This window comes from Uloborus diversus, chromosome 3 (genome assembly GCF_026930045.1).
Source record: "Uloborus diversus isolate 005 chromosome 3, Udiv.v.3.1, whole genome shotgun sequence".
NCBI lineage: Eukaryota > Metazoa > Arthropoda > Arachnida > Araneae > Uloboridae > Uloborus > Uloborus diversus.
In genome coordinates, this window is record NC_072733.1 from 134,048,462 (window position 1) to 134,066,976 (window position 18,515).

An 18,515-nucleotide genomic window follows, 5' to 3' on the forward strand; every position below is an offset into this window, starting at 1 on the left:
ACGGGTATTCGCCTTTCTATCTCATTGGTGGTTTTAACAGTAATCTAGAACAAAGCAGATGTTTTTTTCATTACAAAAATGCATGTTATGAGTTTAAAAGCAAACATTTTCCCGGAAGGTTAATATTGAATAACTTTAATACTAAACTGATTAAATTTAAAAGGGAGCTTGAAACATTTTGCATTTTCTTTTGGATATCGGAAAAAAATTACTTTATCAGTACAATGTAATAATTTAAAAAAAAAATCGTTCAATTCATTGAATATTTAAAAACAGTAATGTTTGTCTACAAAATATTAATGAGCAGCTTATACAAAAGTGTGTTTAAAAAAAAAAAAAACTGCTCTAGGCACGTGGTGTTTGTAGCCGATGCTAAAATGAATAAAGATAAAAATTCAAATATTCTAACTATGTTACCAGAATTTTACGAAATTTTACTGCAGTCACGATGTTGGATGGTAACGAAACACATTCTAATTACCGCGTTGAGTTTCATTACTACCTCTGACCAAACTTCTTACATATTCATGGCTCATTCTCTAACTTCTCAGTAACTACAACAAATCCTTTTCCTGTAGCATTTACTTGCATTTCTATACTTTGAGATTTTCCTTGAAATTAAAAATTTTATCTTTGAACTAGTTGCACTAATAAAACCACATGTTTCAAAACATTATCAAAGTCAAAAGATTGAATAATGAAAAGACAATGCAAAGTGTGGCTCAACGATTAGGACAACATGGGATGAGCAAGAGTAAAAACAAATACTTAAAATAAGACGTAATCAAAAATACGAACAAGTCGAATTATTATAAGTAATGTTCTTTCATAAACAAAAAGTCAGTAAAAATAGAAAAAAAAAACCCGCTTATAGAAATGTTAAACCCGATTTTACGTTTCTCGAGGGACTGGGTTAAGAAAACGTGTAATACGGGAAAACGTAAAATACGGGAAATGCATAGCAGCAAAATTGGTGATAGAAAACAATGAAAAAACTTTAAATGCGGAAAAACGTAGATTCGGGGGACCTAAAATCGGGGTTTTATTTTACTTTAACTTGACTTTCGTCCCGATATTTGATAATTCGCCGCGTGTTTCTCTCATTTGTGTTAGATAATCATTACTCTCTATAATGCTTATTATTTACATTCATACCTGTACGTGTACATACAGAGGCACCCCGATGGGAGGTAAGTGTGACCTTCTAAAAATTTCTTTGTTCGGCAAATTTTATTTGACGATTCCGAGTAATTATAATAATTTGGAGTTCTATTCGGATAAAATTATCATCATTTGGCAAAATTCGGAGTTCCATTGGGCAAAAACTACCATCATCTGGCAAAATTTGGAGTTCCATTCGGAAAATTGAGAGTTTCCGCCGTCCCAAAAATTAAAGTCCCGTGTGCCGCTGTGTGCATTATGGATTTGAATTCATTATTATGGTTCGCCGTTATAAGAATCTGCAGTTATTTTTATAGGTTATTTGAGATTTCCAGTCTCTTTTCCTTTTATTCTTATAAAGATTATTTTCACAGTCATACCAATGATAAGAATAGCCTGTAATCCACTACCTTGCCTACTTAAATTATCAACAACAAAACATTCAAAGAAAAACGATGAACCGCAAGATCTCAAGCACAAAGAATGCTTTTTCTGAAACAGCTGTTACATCATTTTTATTGCTAATTCCGCGTTTATGTCATAACAATAATTAGAGGTAAGCACGCTATTCATTCATTGCACAATTGGGCGATCTTCAGAGTAATCGTAGAATGTTGTTGCTTTTTACCGGTCGACCTTTATTTCGAAACACGTGACCGGCTCACGAATACTTTTATTTTTCTCTTCCCAACTGATTGCATCTTAAATCTCAAGAGATGTCTAAGCATTGCGCATAAATGGTATTGTTTGAAAATGTGTCGTTTTAAATAATAAAGCATTGTTTTCTATGGTTATGTACATTTAAGCGAAGTGAGATTCAGGGATTTAAAAACTATGCTGATGTTTATTTAGAAATTCAATAGAAATAAACAACAGTATATTCGCATGAAAATAATCTTAATGTTTATTATAATCAAGCATCATTTTTTACGCTTATATTATTAAATTTTAACCCACTGAAGAATGAATTACTGAAATACTATTCTGTATTTTAAAAATAATTTGAATAGTTTAACTTATAGTTCTCTAATACTTCGGAGAAAGTTTTCAAATTAAAATCCATCTTTAGATATTTTTTAGTTATTTATCGTAGTTAGCTAATTTTATTTTGATCATATTTTATGTGGGTTCAGAGTAGTTGACCAACCAGAGAGTTGGATCAGCCAATTTTAGCCAGTCGAATTTCCCGATGTGACCCATATATAAGAAAAAACTTTTCTTTTCGGCTATAATTTTGGTAAGCTAAATACAAAATACTATCCATAGATTTCAGCGATATTCTGTACTCAACTCTATGGCAAGGAATTGGGATATAAGTTTTTTTTTTTTTTTTTTTGCAGCAGCAGCAGATTTTCCAAGATTAAAATAATATTCAACTGATGCTGTAAATCTTAGCTTAGTTAATTTGCGATTAATTTTTTTCAGGATGCAGTAAGAAACCAGGGAGTAATCTAGAGCCAATCTCTTTTTTACGGGTATATTAATGACATATATGTATGCATACCACTCTTCGCATGTTCATTGGCTAACTGTTTTATGTAATTGGAGAGTCCCGTGTTGTTTTCCTTGAGTAACCTGCCGTAACCTGCCTCCTACTCTCACGTCAACTTACAACTATCAAGTAAAATGAATTGATGAACTCGGGTGGGGCTTTTTTTCACCTTTTTTTCTCATGAGGATTGTCTTACAGAAATAATTTGACATTGGAAAGAGTTTTTTCATCCCAGAATAAATGTCAGCTCTCATTTTTCACATACTATTTTGAATATTTAATTATTAAAGTGGGTGTAGTACATTCACTTCTATACCATTATCCATGCGAAAGGTATTTAGAACTCGTAAAATTGTTTCAAGATATTTGTGTTCCTTACATAATTTAAAACCATTTAAACATTAAAACAGGAACGTGCCAACAGGGGGGGACGGGTTTTTTCGCCCCCTCCAGTCTCCGAAGGAGAGGGGGCAAACTTCACATCCCGCCCTCCAGTTATTAAATGCTTGTAAAAATTACTGGAGGTGGATGTAATCGATAGTAAAAGGGGAAAAAATGCTAATTTTTAAAGCAGGGTTTGCCAACTCCTAAAAATGTTTCCCCCTAAACTCAACTCATAAAACCCCTAAAACCCCCTAAATGCGATTGGATAGATTCATGTGACGTCATTAAGTCACGTGATATTTTACTGTGACGTTATACATGGAAAACTAAAAGGTCACGTCACCATTGCTATTTTTGATGCAGAGTGAGTTAAGGCATTTTTTTTTTTTCATTTTTATGTCATTTTTGATCAAAACAAATGGTTCAAAAAGCCTCAAAAAATGTATGTAAGTAAAAAAATGAAATAAAACAGTCGAGCATTGCATTCTCAAGGGTTTAAAAAAACCATTTTTACCTGATAAAACCCTAAAATTTGAACACCTAAATTTACCCCTACAAATTTTATCCCCCTAAAAACCCCCATTCTAAAATTCCCCTCCCCTAAATCTAGAGGAAAAACCCCTAAGTTGGCAACCCGTGGGTATATGACATCTTTGAGAAGAACGGAGTAAAGACGTTTATTTTCTTCAAAGCTGGCTCCAAACTCGAAATAACTGGCTGGATGGAAAAATACAAAATGAAATACTAGAAATTATGGCTTACTGAGTTCAGCGACAGTTAGTAAATGATATAAAACAAAGTACTTAATCGGGTATAATAGCAGATTATACAACAGATATTGGAGGAAATGAGCAATTCAGTTTGTGTCTTAGATGGATGAATCCCGTTACATCTGAGATGAGGGAAGATTTTTTACGGATGTACTCGCCAAACGATACAAAAGCCAATACTTTATTTCATGCAATTGAAGATGTGATGATAAGACTTGGTCTTGGGTTTGAAAGAGTAAGAGGGCACTGCTTTGATGGAATTAAAAACATGAGTGGTCATATGAATGGTGTTGAGAAACTGATCCGGGAAGTTCAACCGAAATCATTATTTGTTCATTGTAGCAACAATTCCTTGGACTACAAGAAGCAGCCCGGTCTTACACTTTAATTTGTGAAGTCATGGCATTGTTGAAAGATGTTTCGAAAATCATCCTGTCGTCAGCAAAAAGAATAAAAAACATATTTGGACATTGTTCTCTCTCCATGTGACCAGGATAGGAGCAGCTTTAAGAGGACATAAAAAACAGCTGAAAAAAGCGAAGACTCTGTTCGCGTGAAAGGTAGCTTGTAAAATTTTTGCTTCTTGTGAACAGTTAGCTAAAGTTCTACAAAAACCAGACTATACTGTTACTAATGCAGATAAATGTGCACAACTTCTGTCGGACACGCTTTCCGGTATGCGAACAGACGAAAATTTTTAATGTCTCTGGACAGAAACTAAGGAAACATCGGAACTCTTGGGTTTGGTGATACCAGTGTCATCACGAAAAAGAAAAGTTTTACGTCGATACGAGCACTCCAGCATTTTCGACAATTCAGTTGATGCTAATGTAACAGAAACTGTTAAACTCAGACGATACTTTTTTCGAAGTAATGGACGTAGTGATAAATGAAATTAAAAAGCGGTTCCACCAAACCGGGTTAGTCAACCTTGCAAATTTAGAAGAAGTGCTGAAAGTGATGCGAAAGGAAGTCAGTAGCAAAATAAATTGGGTATTCACGCAAGTGACTTTGATATGGAAAAATTAGAGGCTCAATTGATTCCGCTACCAACAATAACAACGGGAAAATTATCTTCCTTTGATGTCTGTGAGAAATTGGTAGTAGAATCAAGAACTGTTAGAGAGCTACTCAGTGAAGTATTTAAACTAGTTGAACTGATTCGTACAGTTCCCGCTAACATTACCAGAGGAAATGTAAAATAAAAAAGTTGGTGCTCCATCGGTTGTTATTTTTTTGTTTGCCCCCCCCCCCTACTCTCCAAAACGTTGGCACGTCCCTGGTTTAAAAACTAGAATATGAATTGAAATGATTAACTTTATGTCTTTTGTATACTTTCGGAAATCAAACATTGTTAGCACAAATTTGCGAAGAAATTTCCATAGTGTTGAAAAAATTGTCAATCATATTTCAGCTAAATTCATAATTCATTGATTTTTAGTGTTTTTATTCAATTTATTTGAGTTAAGGTTGCAGGATTTTTTTTTATTTACTGAAACTAAATAACATCTTTAATATTATTGGGTTTATTAGCAGTTCATTTGCTTTTTATAAATTTCATTTTTATTCTTTTTTGTAAATTGGTTAATAAAATGTTAGAAATGTTTGACTATTAAAAGTATTTGATAGTTTTAAAAGTTAATTAAAAACATTTGAATATTTTATTTAAAAACTAGTTAGGGTAACGGCACCAGTAACAGACAACGGTTCCGTAACAGACAGTTATAAGTTTAAATTTGAATAATAAAAATTTTAGTCGGGTAAAACAGACATTGCCGCGGCCCATGAATACAGTGCAACCATCTAGTGTTATCAGTGTTACTTTTGTGAGCCAGTTGGTATTTACAGGGCAGTGGTGGAAGGTTACGAACAGCCGCCACGAGGTCAGTTGGTGTTTTATGTTTATTTAAATTTAATAAGGATTTAGTTCTTAAAATAAAGAACTTTTTCACATTTGGAAGAGAAAAAGGAAATTTTATCCATTACTCATCCTTTCCTTATCCTATCTGTTACTGGGTATCATCAAATTTTTCAGTGTCTGTTACTGGGGTCGGACCTTTTTTCGAAATCGAGCAAATAAAAATAAAATTAACTGATTCAGAAGATCCAGAAGCAGCCAAACATTAGATATGAGATGTAGTAGCATGAAAGAAAAATAGTTTAAAAAATCTAAATACATTAAAAGGCTCAGAAATTTGTGTTAACCTGAGAGTATGGTTTTAAGCATGTATGTCATTGGTACTGTTACCCTAACATGTTTTTTTATTTGAAAATTAAAATGGAAATTAAGACGCATTCCTGCTGCAAAATGTGGACACATTTGTTTTCTATTACAAAATTCTTATGCTACTCATGCTGTAGGTCATGTTAATTACGTCTAAATTGTGAAAGCAGTAAGTAAAAATTATGATGATAGTATTGACCCTAACTGCACTGTCATTTTTAGCTTTGGTTTTGCCTTGAAAATATTACGATAGATGAAATGATTATTTTTGCATTATTTCATTCGGTCAACATGAAGCCAAAATAGGTAAAAACGACTTTGACCGAATGTAATAATTTAGCTTAACGCGAAGTTCGGAAAATGTCGTTTCCAGTTCATCAGGTACGAAAGTGAGCAGATAAATTTCAGACGTTTGCAGACTCAAACAATGCCAAATTATGTCGGTAAGGGCTATAAAAGTTAATGATGTGTAAAGTATGTTACGTGTATTCTAAGCAGCGTTGACATTGAAGGGAAATATTTTGAGTTGCATCATCCTGCCAATCGGCATACCGGAAACAGAGAGTAACATTTTATAAAGTATTATGGATTGCAAATGATTTATTATAGAAATATTCGATAAATTACTGCTTAAAAACCTTTTCCCGATGAAAATCTTTGTATCCGCTGAAGAAAAACTGATCCTATCAGATAAGATTTTCAAGCAAAAAGCTTGGTGATAGGTTGCTTTTAAAATTCGGAATTATTTTTGATTGTTTTTTTTTTTTTCATGAAGTTGCTTTTTTCTATCATCAAAAACAAAATATGAGTTGGGCACAGATGTTTTTAAGTTTCATTGTACTTGAATTTTAAAACATTGCTATGTTATATATGATGTTCAAATCGTGCAATGCTGAAACATAATTTGTTAAGTAGTAATTTAAAAGACATTTATATTTTGTGCTACTATGCGTGTACACCGTAGTTTTTACAAGTTTGTTTATTTAAAATAGCTAGAAATATTATTTCATTAACAATACTAATATCGGTTGAATAATTATTCAAGATACTTAAATCACTCTTTCATTTGATCTAACTGATAAGATATTTATTGGATTGTTTAAAACTTCTTAATCATTGATTTTTGACACAGCTTATAAGTTTTCAAATGCTCCAATTTGTGTGCTACGAAATTACTTAATTCATATATTCAATAAGAATGCGTAAGCTGACAACGAGTACACCTGTTTTTTCACCGACATTAATTTTGTTATATTACATCCTCCGTCTTTGATTTCTTACTATCTTTTACGGTCTTTTGCCTATATTAAAAATTTATAGTTTCGAAAAGAAAAATAATTAGCAAGTTTATCAAGTTTGCCTCATAGTTAATAAGTCATTTAATTGCAGAAATTTCTAATTGCTGTTAAACATTAAAGCCTTTATTGGTTGCGAAATAATACTATTGTTCTTACTTATTAGTTCTAAAAAAAACATTTTTGACAAAGAAAAATATTTATATTAATTATAGACTCTTCTGTAAAATTTTCGTTCACATGCAGGAAAATTTCAAGCTTTTGAAATGCAAATTGGCATTTTCCCCACGCATTAAGTGCACGAGAAAACATTTTTTTTTTCCCTCTCCTGACTTTTTCATGTTTAACGGAACGAAATACGTGTAATACTTTAAAATCATTGCGGTACTTTCATATTTCTAATCCAATAATTCTATTTGTAACGTTAATATTTTTTTAAAAAAAAAGTTAAAAAAAAAAAAGTAAAAAAAAAAATCTCGAAAACAAATCTGGCGTTCGGTGGACTAATTCGCTTTATAAATTTGTAAAAATTAATGGCGGATTTCTTTATGTGCTCACAGACGATGCACAAATACTCTTTTCCAAATTTAAAATTCCTCCCTTAGCACATGAGGTGAATTTTTTTGAGCATTTCATAAGTAAACTTGATAATGATCAAACCAAGAAATCCGTTTATTTTCACATCCTGTGTCAAAACATTTTCGTGGTAGATGTTACTTCGAATGAAATATGTCTATTGAACAGAAGGTTAAACAAAATCAGTTTTTCCCGACCTTTTATTCTCCGCGGATTGGTCAACATTGACACTGCGTCTTTTTTCTTTCTTTTAGGAAAGCTGATTTATTTTCTATATTTTGACTATAGTAACTTACTCAATTTTATGCTTAATTTTATGCCTACTTTTTTATTGGATTCTTTTATGCTTGTATTTCATTTCAGTACTTCCTTCTTTCTTTTTAAAGGAAAGTAGATTAAAAAATTAAACAACAAAAACAGTTTTTGTTGCACATCATCATTACTAATTATTAACAGATAGCAAAAGCTTTTTTTTTTGTTCACTCCTAATCAAAGTATAAAGAGTTTATTACGAGATGAATATCTTTAGGTTCTCAAAAATGGAAGCATTAAGTGGAACGCTATAATATCTTTAGAATCTATTTTTCCGGACATCAGATTATACGGTCTGGAGGAACGTTAGCCTTAAACTGTTTGTCTTTTAATTCGCTTTCAATGTAAATTAATATGTTCCAGTATATATTCAAGGATTTTTTTCTGTTTCGTATTGAGTATCAGATAAAAATACTTACTGATCCATAAAATTTGAAAACTTCGGTTTTATTAAATTCTTTAGATTCAACTTGGAATTCATTTCTTATAAATAATCTGACATAGATTTATTGCAATAGTTTTATCGCATCACTATCTATACTTATCTATTTCTTAAACAGATTTATTGAAAAAATTGTATAGAAATATCCAAATTTGTGAAACCAGTAGTTACGAATGAAGAAGGGGGGGGGGGGAACCTTCAAAGCACCTGCTTAATTATTTTCAAAGCTGCAAATTTTTTAAACATTTCTGCAAACAAAAGATATTGTGAATGTTCAATGTTTTGTTGATAGAGTCAATTGGGGTAGTTGTAAAAATAGCTTAAATGAAAACAAACTGCATTATCATACATGGAGCGGAATTGAAAATCAAACTTTTGGTGAGTGAAGGCTTGACGCCTAATAAGGAAGATATAGAGATAGTTCTGATTTTTTTTTTTTTTTTGAACAACGCTTAGTGATCTTACATTTTCCTCTCTGGCAGACCTTCAACCAGAAAAAGTTTCTGACCATTTTTATGTGTCATCTGGAATTATACTAAAAACAATTCGCATGAGTTTCATTTCCCATACAATATTTGGTTGTCAAGTTATGTGTTTCCATTTATCTCATAAATCTTGTACTTTGATGTAATGGTAAGTATTAATGCTTATCTTTTTTTTACGTATCCTTTTGGAAAACAATATGCACTTAATTGCGTCGTAAACTACACTTTTGAATGTATTTTACATAAATTAGAATACAATTTAATTTTCAATGAGATTTTTTTCATTAAATGATCTGTAACTACTTTTGGACTACTTTCTATTTTTCTCAACGATTTTCACTTGCTTGTAAAAGTATAAGAGAAAGAAACAATGACAAAACGAAATGGAATAAATAAAAATATAATTAAATAATTCATGAATTTAAAAAAGCCTAAAATACTAAGTTGAATAAACTCTTGGGAGTTGAAAATTTTTCTCAGTTGAACAGACCTAATGGAAGAAAATGCCCAAGACATCCCTTAATAAATATTGTGAATTGTAATAGTTAGTTGACATGTTTCAAAGTGTCCTGTAAACGATAAACTTTTACAAACGAGAAAAAAAAAAAGCTTTTACAACTTGTCGCGAAACCTAAACATACTCCAAACCATCCTGGTGATTTACTTTGCTTGGTAGAACAAGGGCTACTTTCAACTTATATTTTATTTCATATCATTTTGGACCTCTTTAATATATATATATATATATATATATATATATATATATATATATATATATATATATATATATATATATATATTATTTATTTATTTTTTTCTTTTGTTTTCAGTACCTGGAGTTGAGATTTCGAAAACCAGTACGAACGATATGCTCAACTATTTTCACTATACAGATGGTAAGTGATATTAAGTAACTTTTGTGATATTAATAGTTTAAAATGTTTTGAATATGCGTTTTCTGTAATGTATATATAAATATCATTTTGTTTAGAATTTTCAGAGTTACATAGCAAATAGTTAACGAGTGAAATAAAAGTTGATCATACCTCTGGAGAATCTTGTCGTTTTCTCAATACAAATGTTTTCCTGCCTGAAACTTCCTTCTGGTTGCAAATCACCGTAAAAATGTATTTTCATGCGAAAGTGGTGTATGTGTGTGTGTGTGTGTGGGGGGACAAATGTCGGTGAATTTTAACATGCTCATAATGAAGATATCGGTGATAGACCAAATTTTCCCAGTGAATCACCGGTGAAAGACGACGCTCTCCAATTTCAATATTTCACGGAAACACATTTATATTGTTCATGCAATATACCAGACTGCCCGTTAATCACATCCCAATACTGCAGTTTGAAGCTGAGAAAACAAAATGGTAGATTAAAAAAAAAGTTTTAATTTATGAGTTTTAAATCACTCTCAGCTTCAATGAGATGACATCTGTCTCCAGCTCGGTTATTCACTATTCCTGACTAAGGAGTTCTTATAAGAACGAAACTGTAGTCTCAGGATGTGATAACAGGGCTATCTGGGTATATTGCCTGTAGTGCTGCCTTAGCCCTGGTTTAGGGGAGGTAACTTACTGCTATATTTACATAGGCTGTTCAATTAGTAATAAGACTAATTTTACTGCCACGAAACCATTCATTGGAATGTTAATTCCTGTAGCATGAGAAATGTCTGTTGTCTGTATTAACAAAATCTGCCTATAGTTGGTGGGTACAGGCTCATGTTCCTGAGTATCACGTGATTGAATTGAAGACTGTTGGCGGGCTCCTACAAGAAATAAGACTCATTTTTCTACCTCAAAACCACTCATCGGAATGTTGATTTCTGTTGCATGAAAAGCGCCTGTTGTCTGTATTAACAAAATCTACCGATAGTTGGTGCGTACAGACTCATGTTCCTGAGTATCACGTTTTTGAATTGAAGTCTGTTGGCAGGCATTTACAAGACGCAGTCAGTTGTCAAAATGGAAGCGTCGTTATAACAAAGTCATGCGATTAAAGTTGTTTTCGTCTGTAAAAATCAGAATCGGAGATCTTTGAGATGATACGTGAAGTTTTCAGTGATGAAGCAATGTTTAAAGTCAGTACTTAATATGGAAGATATTGAACGTGAGGGACAATCTTCAACGTCCGTCACCGAGACAATGATTAACACTGCTGCTATTATTATCAAGGGGAATCTTAGAATTATTTTACATCAGTCAGTTTTGGCTGTTTCCTCAACTTAAGAAACCCATTACGAGGCAAACATTTTGAAATCAACAAAGCATGTCTAAACTCTTCGGTAACTTCTTTGAAATAGCTCTCACAAACTTAACGTTCACAAGTTTTTAAGAATTGGATAGAACTTTGGAATAAATGCATTTAGTCCCGCAGAAGTTATTCTTAAAAAAACGATGTAAATTATAGCGATTAAAGTTATTCTGTATTTTTTATAAATTTAGTCTTATTACTTATTGAACAGCTCTCGTATATACATACACACTAGCTGTACCCGAATGGCGTTGCTTCTGCTATAAGGTTAAAGCTAAGTCGAATGAAAATCCTCCTACCCAAAGAATAAAGAATTTAAGCGAAATAATTTGTACAATCAGAATAAAATGAAAATGCAGTCTTCTCCTAAAAGAAAAAGAATTCAACTGAAATGTGTGATATAGTTGCAATAAATGAAAGTCACCCCCCCCCCCTCCGGAAGAAGGAATATTTTCATCAATATATACATTCCAACTGAAAACCGCGTGTACATATATTCCCACCCAAAAGAAACACTTTTCTTATAATCGTTTCATTCATGAAAAGCATGTTCTTTTTGGGTTACCACAATTATTTCACCGTTCCTTGACGTTGAACTGAACTGAAATCACGTGGCACATGCCTAAAGTTTTCTCTGAAATAAATAAGGAAAAATATAGCCCAAATTGTGACATTAAAATAGAGAAAACAGTCTTGAAATATCGTTAACAGAACCTATGAATCTACATTGGAAAAAACGACATCAGTTACCAATAAGAGGAAATTTCAAAAGCTCTCATTATTAAACAGACATTAGTGGGAAAAAAACCACTCATCAGATTGAGAATAAAAATTCTTAAAAATCACAATTGGATTAAGGACAATGATTCAAAAATAAAACCAACTGTTTAGACAAAAACTTTGATCCAATTAAACACAACAGTACTTGAAAAATCCAATTAGAATGGAGACAATGATCCCAAAACTCTTCTTTATAAAAGAAAAAAGTTTCCTGAAAGTCCCTATTCTAATCAGGAAATCGGCCCCTATAAACCCCTGATAGAATAAGGGTAACAATTTTCCGATAACGTCATCCGTTGCTTTAAAATTTCCATCTGGAGAGTTGAAATAGTTCTAAAACCACATTCAAAGTAAAGAAAAGTTCCGAAATGCCGTTAACAGTGTATCTTTTAAAAAAAAAGGAAGTTTTGAATTGAAAAAAGAACACCAAAAAGCCTTTTTGAATAAGGACATTATTCCCCAAAGCACCCCAATGGAATAAAAGGACGCTAGTTCCTCAAAACCTGCATCAGCTTAGACTTGTTAAAACAATGAATTTTAGATCTAGATTACATTAAACACAACAGTAATGAACATTAAAACTCTAAATTCAAAACAAAATTTTTATCGATCGTCCGTTGGCTGTACAAACATAAAAAATTCAATATCTGTGGCACAGACGGTTTTTAATGTCAAATTTAAAATTGATTTTCTTTTTCTAAAAATGCTTATAACTTTTTCTTGGTGAATTTGTTTCAATTATAAATTTAAAATAAAATTTTTAGCGAACGTCTCTAAGCTGCGAAAACAAATAGATGTTAAATAACCAAAACAAAGTCAAAAGGGGAAAACTTTTAGCCTCTTTTTATCGGATAAGCCTAAAATCAGTTAAATAATTTTATTCCTTCAAATTTGAGAAAAACGGGCAACGATTCAAACGTCAAATTTATAATTGATTTTCAGTTAATTAAAATGCTTATAACATTTTCCCTCGTTAATTAAGGGTCTGCGTTTCTTTGCACCGTAGATAGAAAACAGGGGTTTCTGTCATCATTTTTGAAGAAAAAGTCGATTGAAGAAGGGCAAATTTCAGCCATATGTGTTACAACTGATTGAGCATTCATCGTTCCTCACCACTGACTGCTAATTTTCAAAAAAACTCTTACGTTTAATTATAGTTAAAGTCTTGTTTCGAAACTGAAATCAGTGAAGAATGTTTTTTTTTTTTTTTTTTTTTTGAAATCGGGGCACGTTTTTTCTCCTCTATGAAACTCATTTTTTAAATGAGAAACATCTCTTGGTTAGTACTTGGCATTGCATTAAACGGAAAGAGAGTAACTTAAGTTCGAAAGGACATCGGAACATTTTTTATTTGTAAAAATTAAAATGAATGTTTATTTTGAACTCGTGCAATATGCATTTTTTCTCAATAAAAACCTCCCCCAAAATTTTTCTATTTTCTGTTTTCTTGAATAATTAATGAAAAGTAAATGATGAGCTAGACATGGAATGTTTTTGTATATTTAAGGCGCAAAAAATATTTTGCATATTCATGGCTGTCAGATAGCTTGTTACTTGGAGCAGCATGTAATGCTAATTTTTCCCCGTTCAGCAGTAAGTGATTCAAAATAATCTAAAACTGCCATTTGGGAAGACGTCTCACGATTTTATGTGGATATTAAAGTGTCAAAGAGTAAAGAATGTAACCATAAGAAAAACAACGTAATTAATGATCAAATTTACCACTACTTGCAGACACGTGTTTCGAAGTTTCGAGGAACTCCTTTCTTCATCATACAATATCGGATGACTTTACATTTAGATGCTCACACTTTTTTTCACTGAAAAAAGATGTTTTGAAACCCGAAACACGTGACTGCAATTATTTGTAAATTTGTGCTACGTTGTTTTTCTTATGGTTACTTCAGTTCTTAGCTTTTAAGATGTTTTGAATAAATTTTTTATTTTGAAATAATTAATATGCTTAGCTTCCTTGTTTTGACCATCTTACGGACGCAAGATCTCCAGACTATTTAAAAAAAAGATTACCACAACATTTAAGAAAACTGACCATTTTTCAAATTGCACAGTTTATGAAAAAGTTATCGAAATGAGTTTTGACATTTCTGTCTTGATGATCTATTAGGCTAATGTAAATGATCTTTTAACTCATAGAAAAACTTAACTTATTTTTACTTAGAATTTAATGGAAATAAGCTATGAAATTCTTCATTTCTTATTTTTATGCAAAAAAAAAAAAAAAAAAAAAAAAAAAAAAAAAAACATGGATCCGTTTTTTTTCATTTGGGTCATTTGATGACCCAGTAATATAAGCTTATTATGGTCAGCATCCACTAAATCTAAGTAAATGCGAGATTAACTTAAATACAGCACTTGGTCAAATTCTGCTTTTCTTTCTGATATTTCTTTCGATTTATTGCATTCCGTGTAGAAGAGCAAGTTATCAACATTTGTATTTTGATTTAAATTTTAACTATCGTTTGAACTAAAAACAATGAATGAAAATGATAATTCCATTTCTACTTATGTAGATGGCGAATTAAAAAAAGGAAATAGGGAATTTTAGGCACACACATTGCTTGTTTCAGTTGCTTATTAATGACCAAATTCGTATTTTTATTTGATTTCAGAAGGATGGGGAATAACCACACATACCAAATAATTGAATTGTTCCAAAATTAATGTAAATCAATTTTGAACACATCCAAGACCTTATTAAATGACCTTATTTGTGTTATATCAATAGCTTTATTAATAGCTCTTTTCTGGTTTAAAAATTCATTTGAAGTTCAAAATTAATATGGCAATTGAAAAGTGTTTAGATATTTGGTTTTTGTTTTCTAACACAATTTGGTCAGTCAGTGCACTTTATTCCCAATTCATCATATTTCTTTAAAAAAAAATTTCTTCACTCATTAAAGCATGGTCTCTTGCAATCCATCATTTTGGATTACACCGAAACTTTCAGCTACGGCTCGGTTTAAGTTAAAAAAGGAAAAAAAAAAAAAAAACTACTATTTTGATTGCATTTTTATTTATTTTGAACGATGGAAGAACTTCTGGTTTTTAAAATGCAAAGAAAATGAGGTGAAACTTAAAAGTAATCACAACTCAAATAATTGAAACACTTAACAGTTTTTAACATATCATCGGAAAAACAGCATGCAAAGGAGTGTAAAAATATCGTGAGCATAAAATATAAAAGAATTCATCGTAAAAAAAGATTTTATGAACGTTTAAAAGAAAGATTTTTGCGAGAATAAGTGCAAAAAATATATATGTTAACAATGTTTCGTTTTAACTATCTGCAGCGTTAAATGTCATTTTGAATAAAATTGAGAATCTTGGATTTTTTCTTTAAAACTTGTTTTCGATAATTTGTCAATGCAATAGGTATTACCACTTTTTCATAATGCAAAATATAATTGTGAGAATAGCTTAGAATTCATTTATGCATTTATTTTTGAATCAAACTGTTAGATTATATTTTTAAATTAAGCTTCAAATATTTTTATTTATTTGGTGGTTAATTTTCAGGAGTGCATATTTGTTACTGAATGCCCTTCATTACTTTTTTAAACATTTAAATAAAAAAATAATCATCACATTCTTATAAAATGTTACTTTGTTACACTGATAAGTTGAACAAAGTTTAGATTAATTTAGACAAAGTTTAGAGATAAGTTTGTTACTGTTTATAAAATGTAGACTTTGTTACACGATGTCTGTGAAAATGGGAAAAATAAAATAAAAATATAAAAGGTGTATAAAGGGTCGGGGCTAAAATATTAGTAACATTCCAAAAACACAAAATAATAACAATAAATAAAAATTAAAAAATAAATAAATAAATAAAATAAAATCAGCGAAAATTAAAAAAAAAAAATTAAAAGCTTATATTAATTAAATCATATTGGTTGCGAACTTCTTTCCTACAGGAATTTGACTTAACTTTTCTAGACCTTTCCTCTCAGTGCATTTGCTACTTTTTACACGAGTTCACTGACTGATTGAAAGTACGTCTAGGAATAAGGATGCGCGAAAATTAGGAAATAGTGCTTCTAAGGTCCAACGCAGTACGACGAATCATTTTGATGAATAGATTATAGTGATTTTTTTACTCGCCATTTCCGTTTCTTTTGAATGATTCTTTACACAGATTTTTTCATTGTAATCCTGAAGTCAACAGAATTGTAACTCAAAATCAGTCGCAAACGCTTCCTGGTTTTCATTTTCTATCTCTCTCATACACACACATACATTACTCACCTTGGCTAAAATGATAAGTAGGACTTAAGTGAGTGCCAATGGATTTTTACGGAATGGGGTTTTGGAAAATGTCGGTGGTATCGTTCAAGGTAAAGGCATCCTAGTCACTTTTGAATACCATTCTCCATTTTAAGCGAGAAAACTGACTTATGTGGATATTTCACATAAAAATCAGTTTAAAGGAATAAAAAAAAGTTTTTTAAAATAAAAAATAATGAAAAATATAAAGAGTGAATTTAACTTAAAAAAGATAATGAGTAAAGATTCCCACTTCGTATGATTCAGCTTCCGATAAAGACAGGGTGGGAGGTTGCGACTTATCCAGGTAACTGGGAAAATCGGGGTTATTGTGGAATTTCTTGAAATCAGGGAAGGTCAAGGACAAACCAAAGAATTTTGCGCAAAATCTGGAGTTGAGAAAAAAATCATTTTCACCGTTAATGTAGACATTGAAATAATGATATCAAGCAACGCTAAAGCGCTATAAGGACGCCAGTCTCTATAAACTTACACAGGGGGTCTTAACCCGGTCAATATAGAACCAGCGACTTTTCGACCATGAGCTGAGTGCCTAACCGATCGAACTACCTAAGAATACTGCTTTCGAAACACATTTCAATAAAAACAGATAAACAAATTCTAAAATGTATGTGAAAACTATGGATTAAAACATGTTGAGTAATCATGTAGGTAAAAGGAACAACGGGATTAAACCTGAAGGCTATTTCATCATTAAATTTGATGAATATTAGGACGAATCTGAAACAAAAAAAAAAGGAAAAAAAAGTTTCGTATTACACACAATTATGGCTCTTTCACACGAAGCAACTTATAGTTGAACCAACTTTCGAATAGGCTGTTATTGGGAGGTCTAACCAGGTAGAAAAGCGAAGGAATCGCCTGTCATTCTTCACACGACAGTCAACTGGGCCTGGTGAGCCCGGCCACGGCGGTGGCTCGGCACACTAGGCACATGTACCGCTACCATTATCATCCCGATGAGTGTAATAGACTTTTTAGTTGATTACACTTATCGAGACATTACAAAGCTTTCGCTGCACACTAGAGTAAATTAGTTGAGAGACAACTCGGTGCAGTTTTAACACCATTGTGGAGCTGCTGCTCGAATAAATTCGGCATACTAGAAGAAAAGTTGATTCAACTAAGTTGCCTCTTGTGAAGACAACGAAAAACGCCAGTCGTGTCACACACCTAGTGTGACTGTTTATGTTGCTTAATAACTTGTTTAAGCAACATAAACAGTTGCATTAAGCAACATAACAGTTGCAACAGTTTAATTAAAAGTATATATTTATTTATTTATTATTCCTTTCACAAGTGTCTCAAATACTAATTGTTTAAGTGTATTTAATTGTTAAATATTGTATTTTAGTTCGTTTTAGTAGGATGAAGAATCATGTCACACAGTAAATTCTCACCTCCGCTACCTAAACACAAAGCGCCATTTTTCATTACCACGTGGCAATAATGACATCACATTTTATTGTCCATGATGCAAGGGAGTCTCCCTTGCTTATATATTTTCAGCCATAAAGAAACAGATTTTTGTCGAAAATCAAGAAGATAGATTTTGTTTGAAAAACTAACTGTGGTTATTGTGATCTCTCACCTCCGTGAACTCGAATTTTAGGCACGTAAATTAATGTAAAAAAGAAGTGAACATGTTTTCATATGTTCAAAAATATCAATGTCATTATTTCTGAGGTGAAAATAAATGATGGAGGGGAAATAAATCAATGTTAGGCATTCTGCCAAAATTATAAATTGCCAGCATATTCTCAAATTTACTAAATACTGTTTTTTAACACACATTTGAACTAAAAGGATAACTAAAAATTAAGACGTACTTTAATTAAAAGAACTTAATATTAGATTCCCACTAACCATTAAAATAGCTCATTGTTTGCTCACTTAACAAAATTACTACTTTGATATTAAATTGGCCTCGATTTTTAAACATTAAAAGTTTTTTTCTTTTTTTATTTCCGTGTACAAGGCATTCTTTTATTTTTTTATTTATGAGTAAAATAATTGGAAACACTCTT

The 18,515-nt window shown here is 31.5% G+C and overlaps 1 protein-coding gene across 1 annotated transcript in view; it reads left to right on the top strand.

Moving 5' to 3' along the window:
- Window positions 1-18,515, top strand: part of LOC129218144 (sodium-coupled monocarboxylate transporter 1-like) — a 74,937-nt gene that overhangs the window by 11,752 nt on the left and 44,670 nt on the right. Inside the window, exon 2 of the mRNA XM_054852357.1 lies at window positions 9,972-10,037. Within this exon, the coding sequence (XP_054708332.1) occupies window positions 9,972-10,037 (66 nt within the window). The remainder of the gene's footprint in view (window positions 1-9,971; window positions 10,038-18,515) is intronic.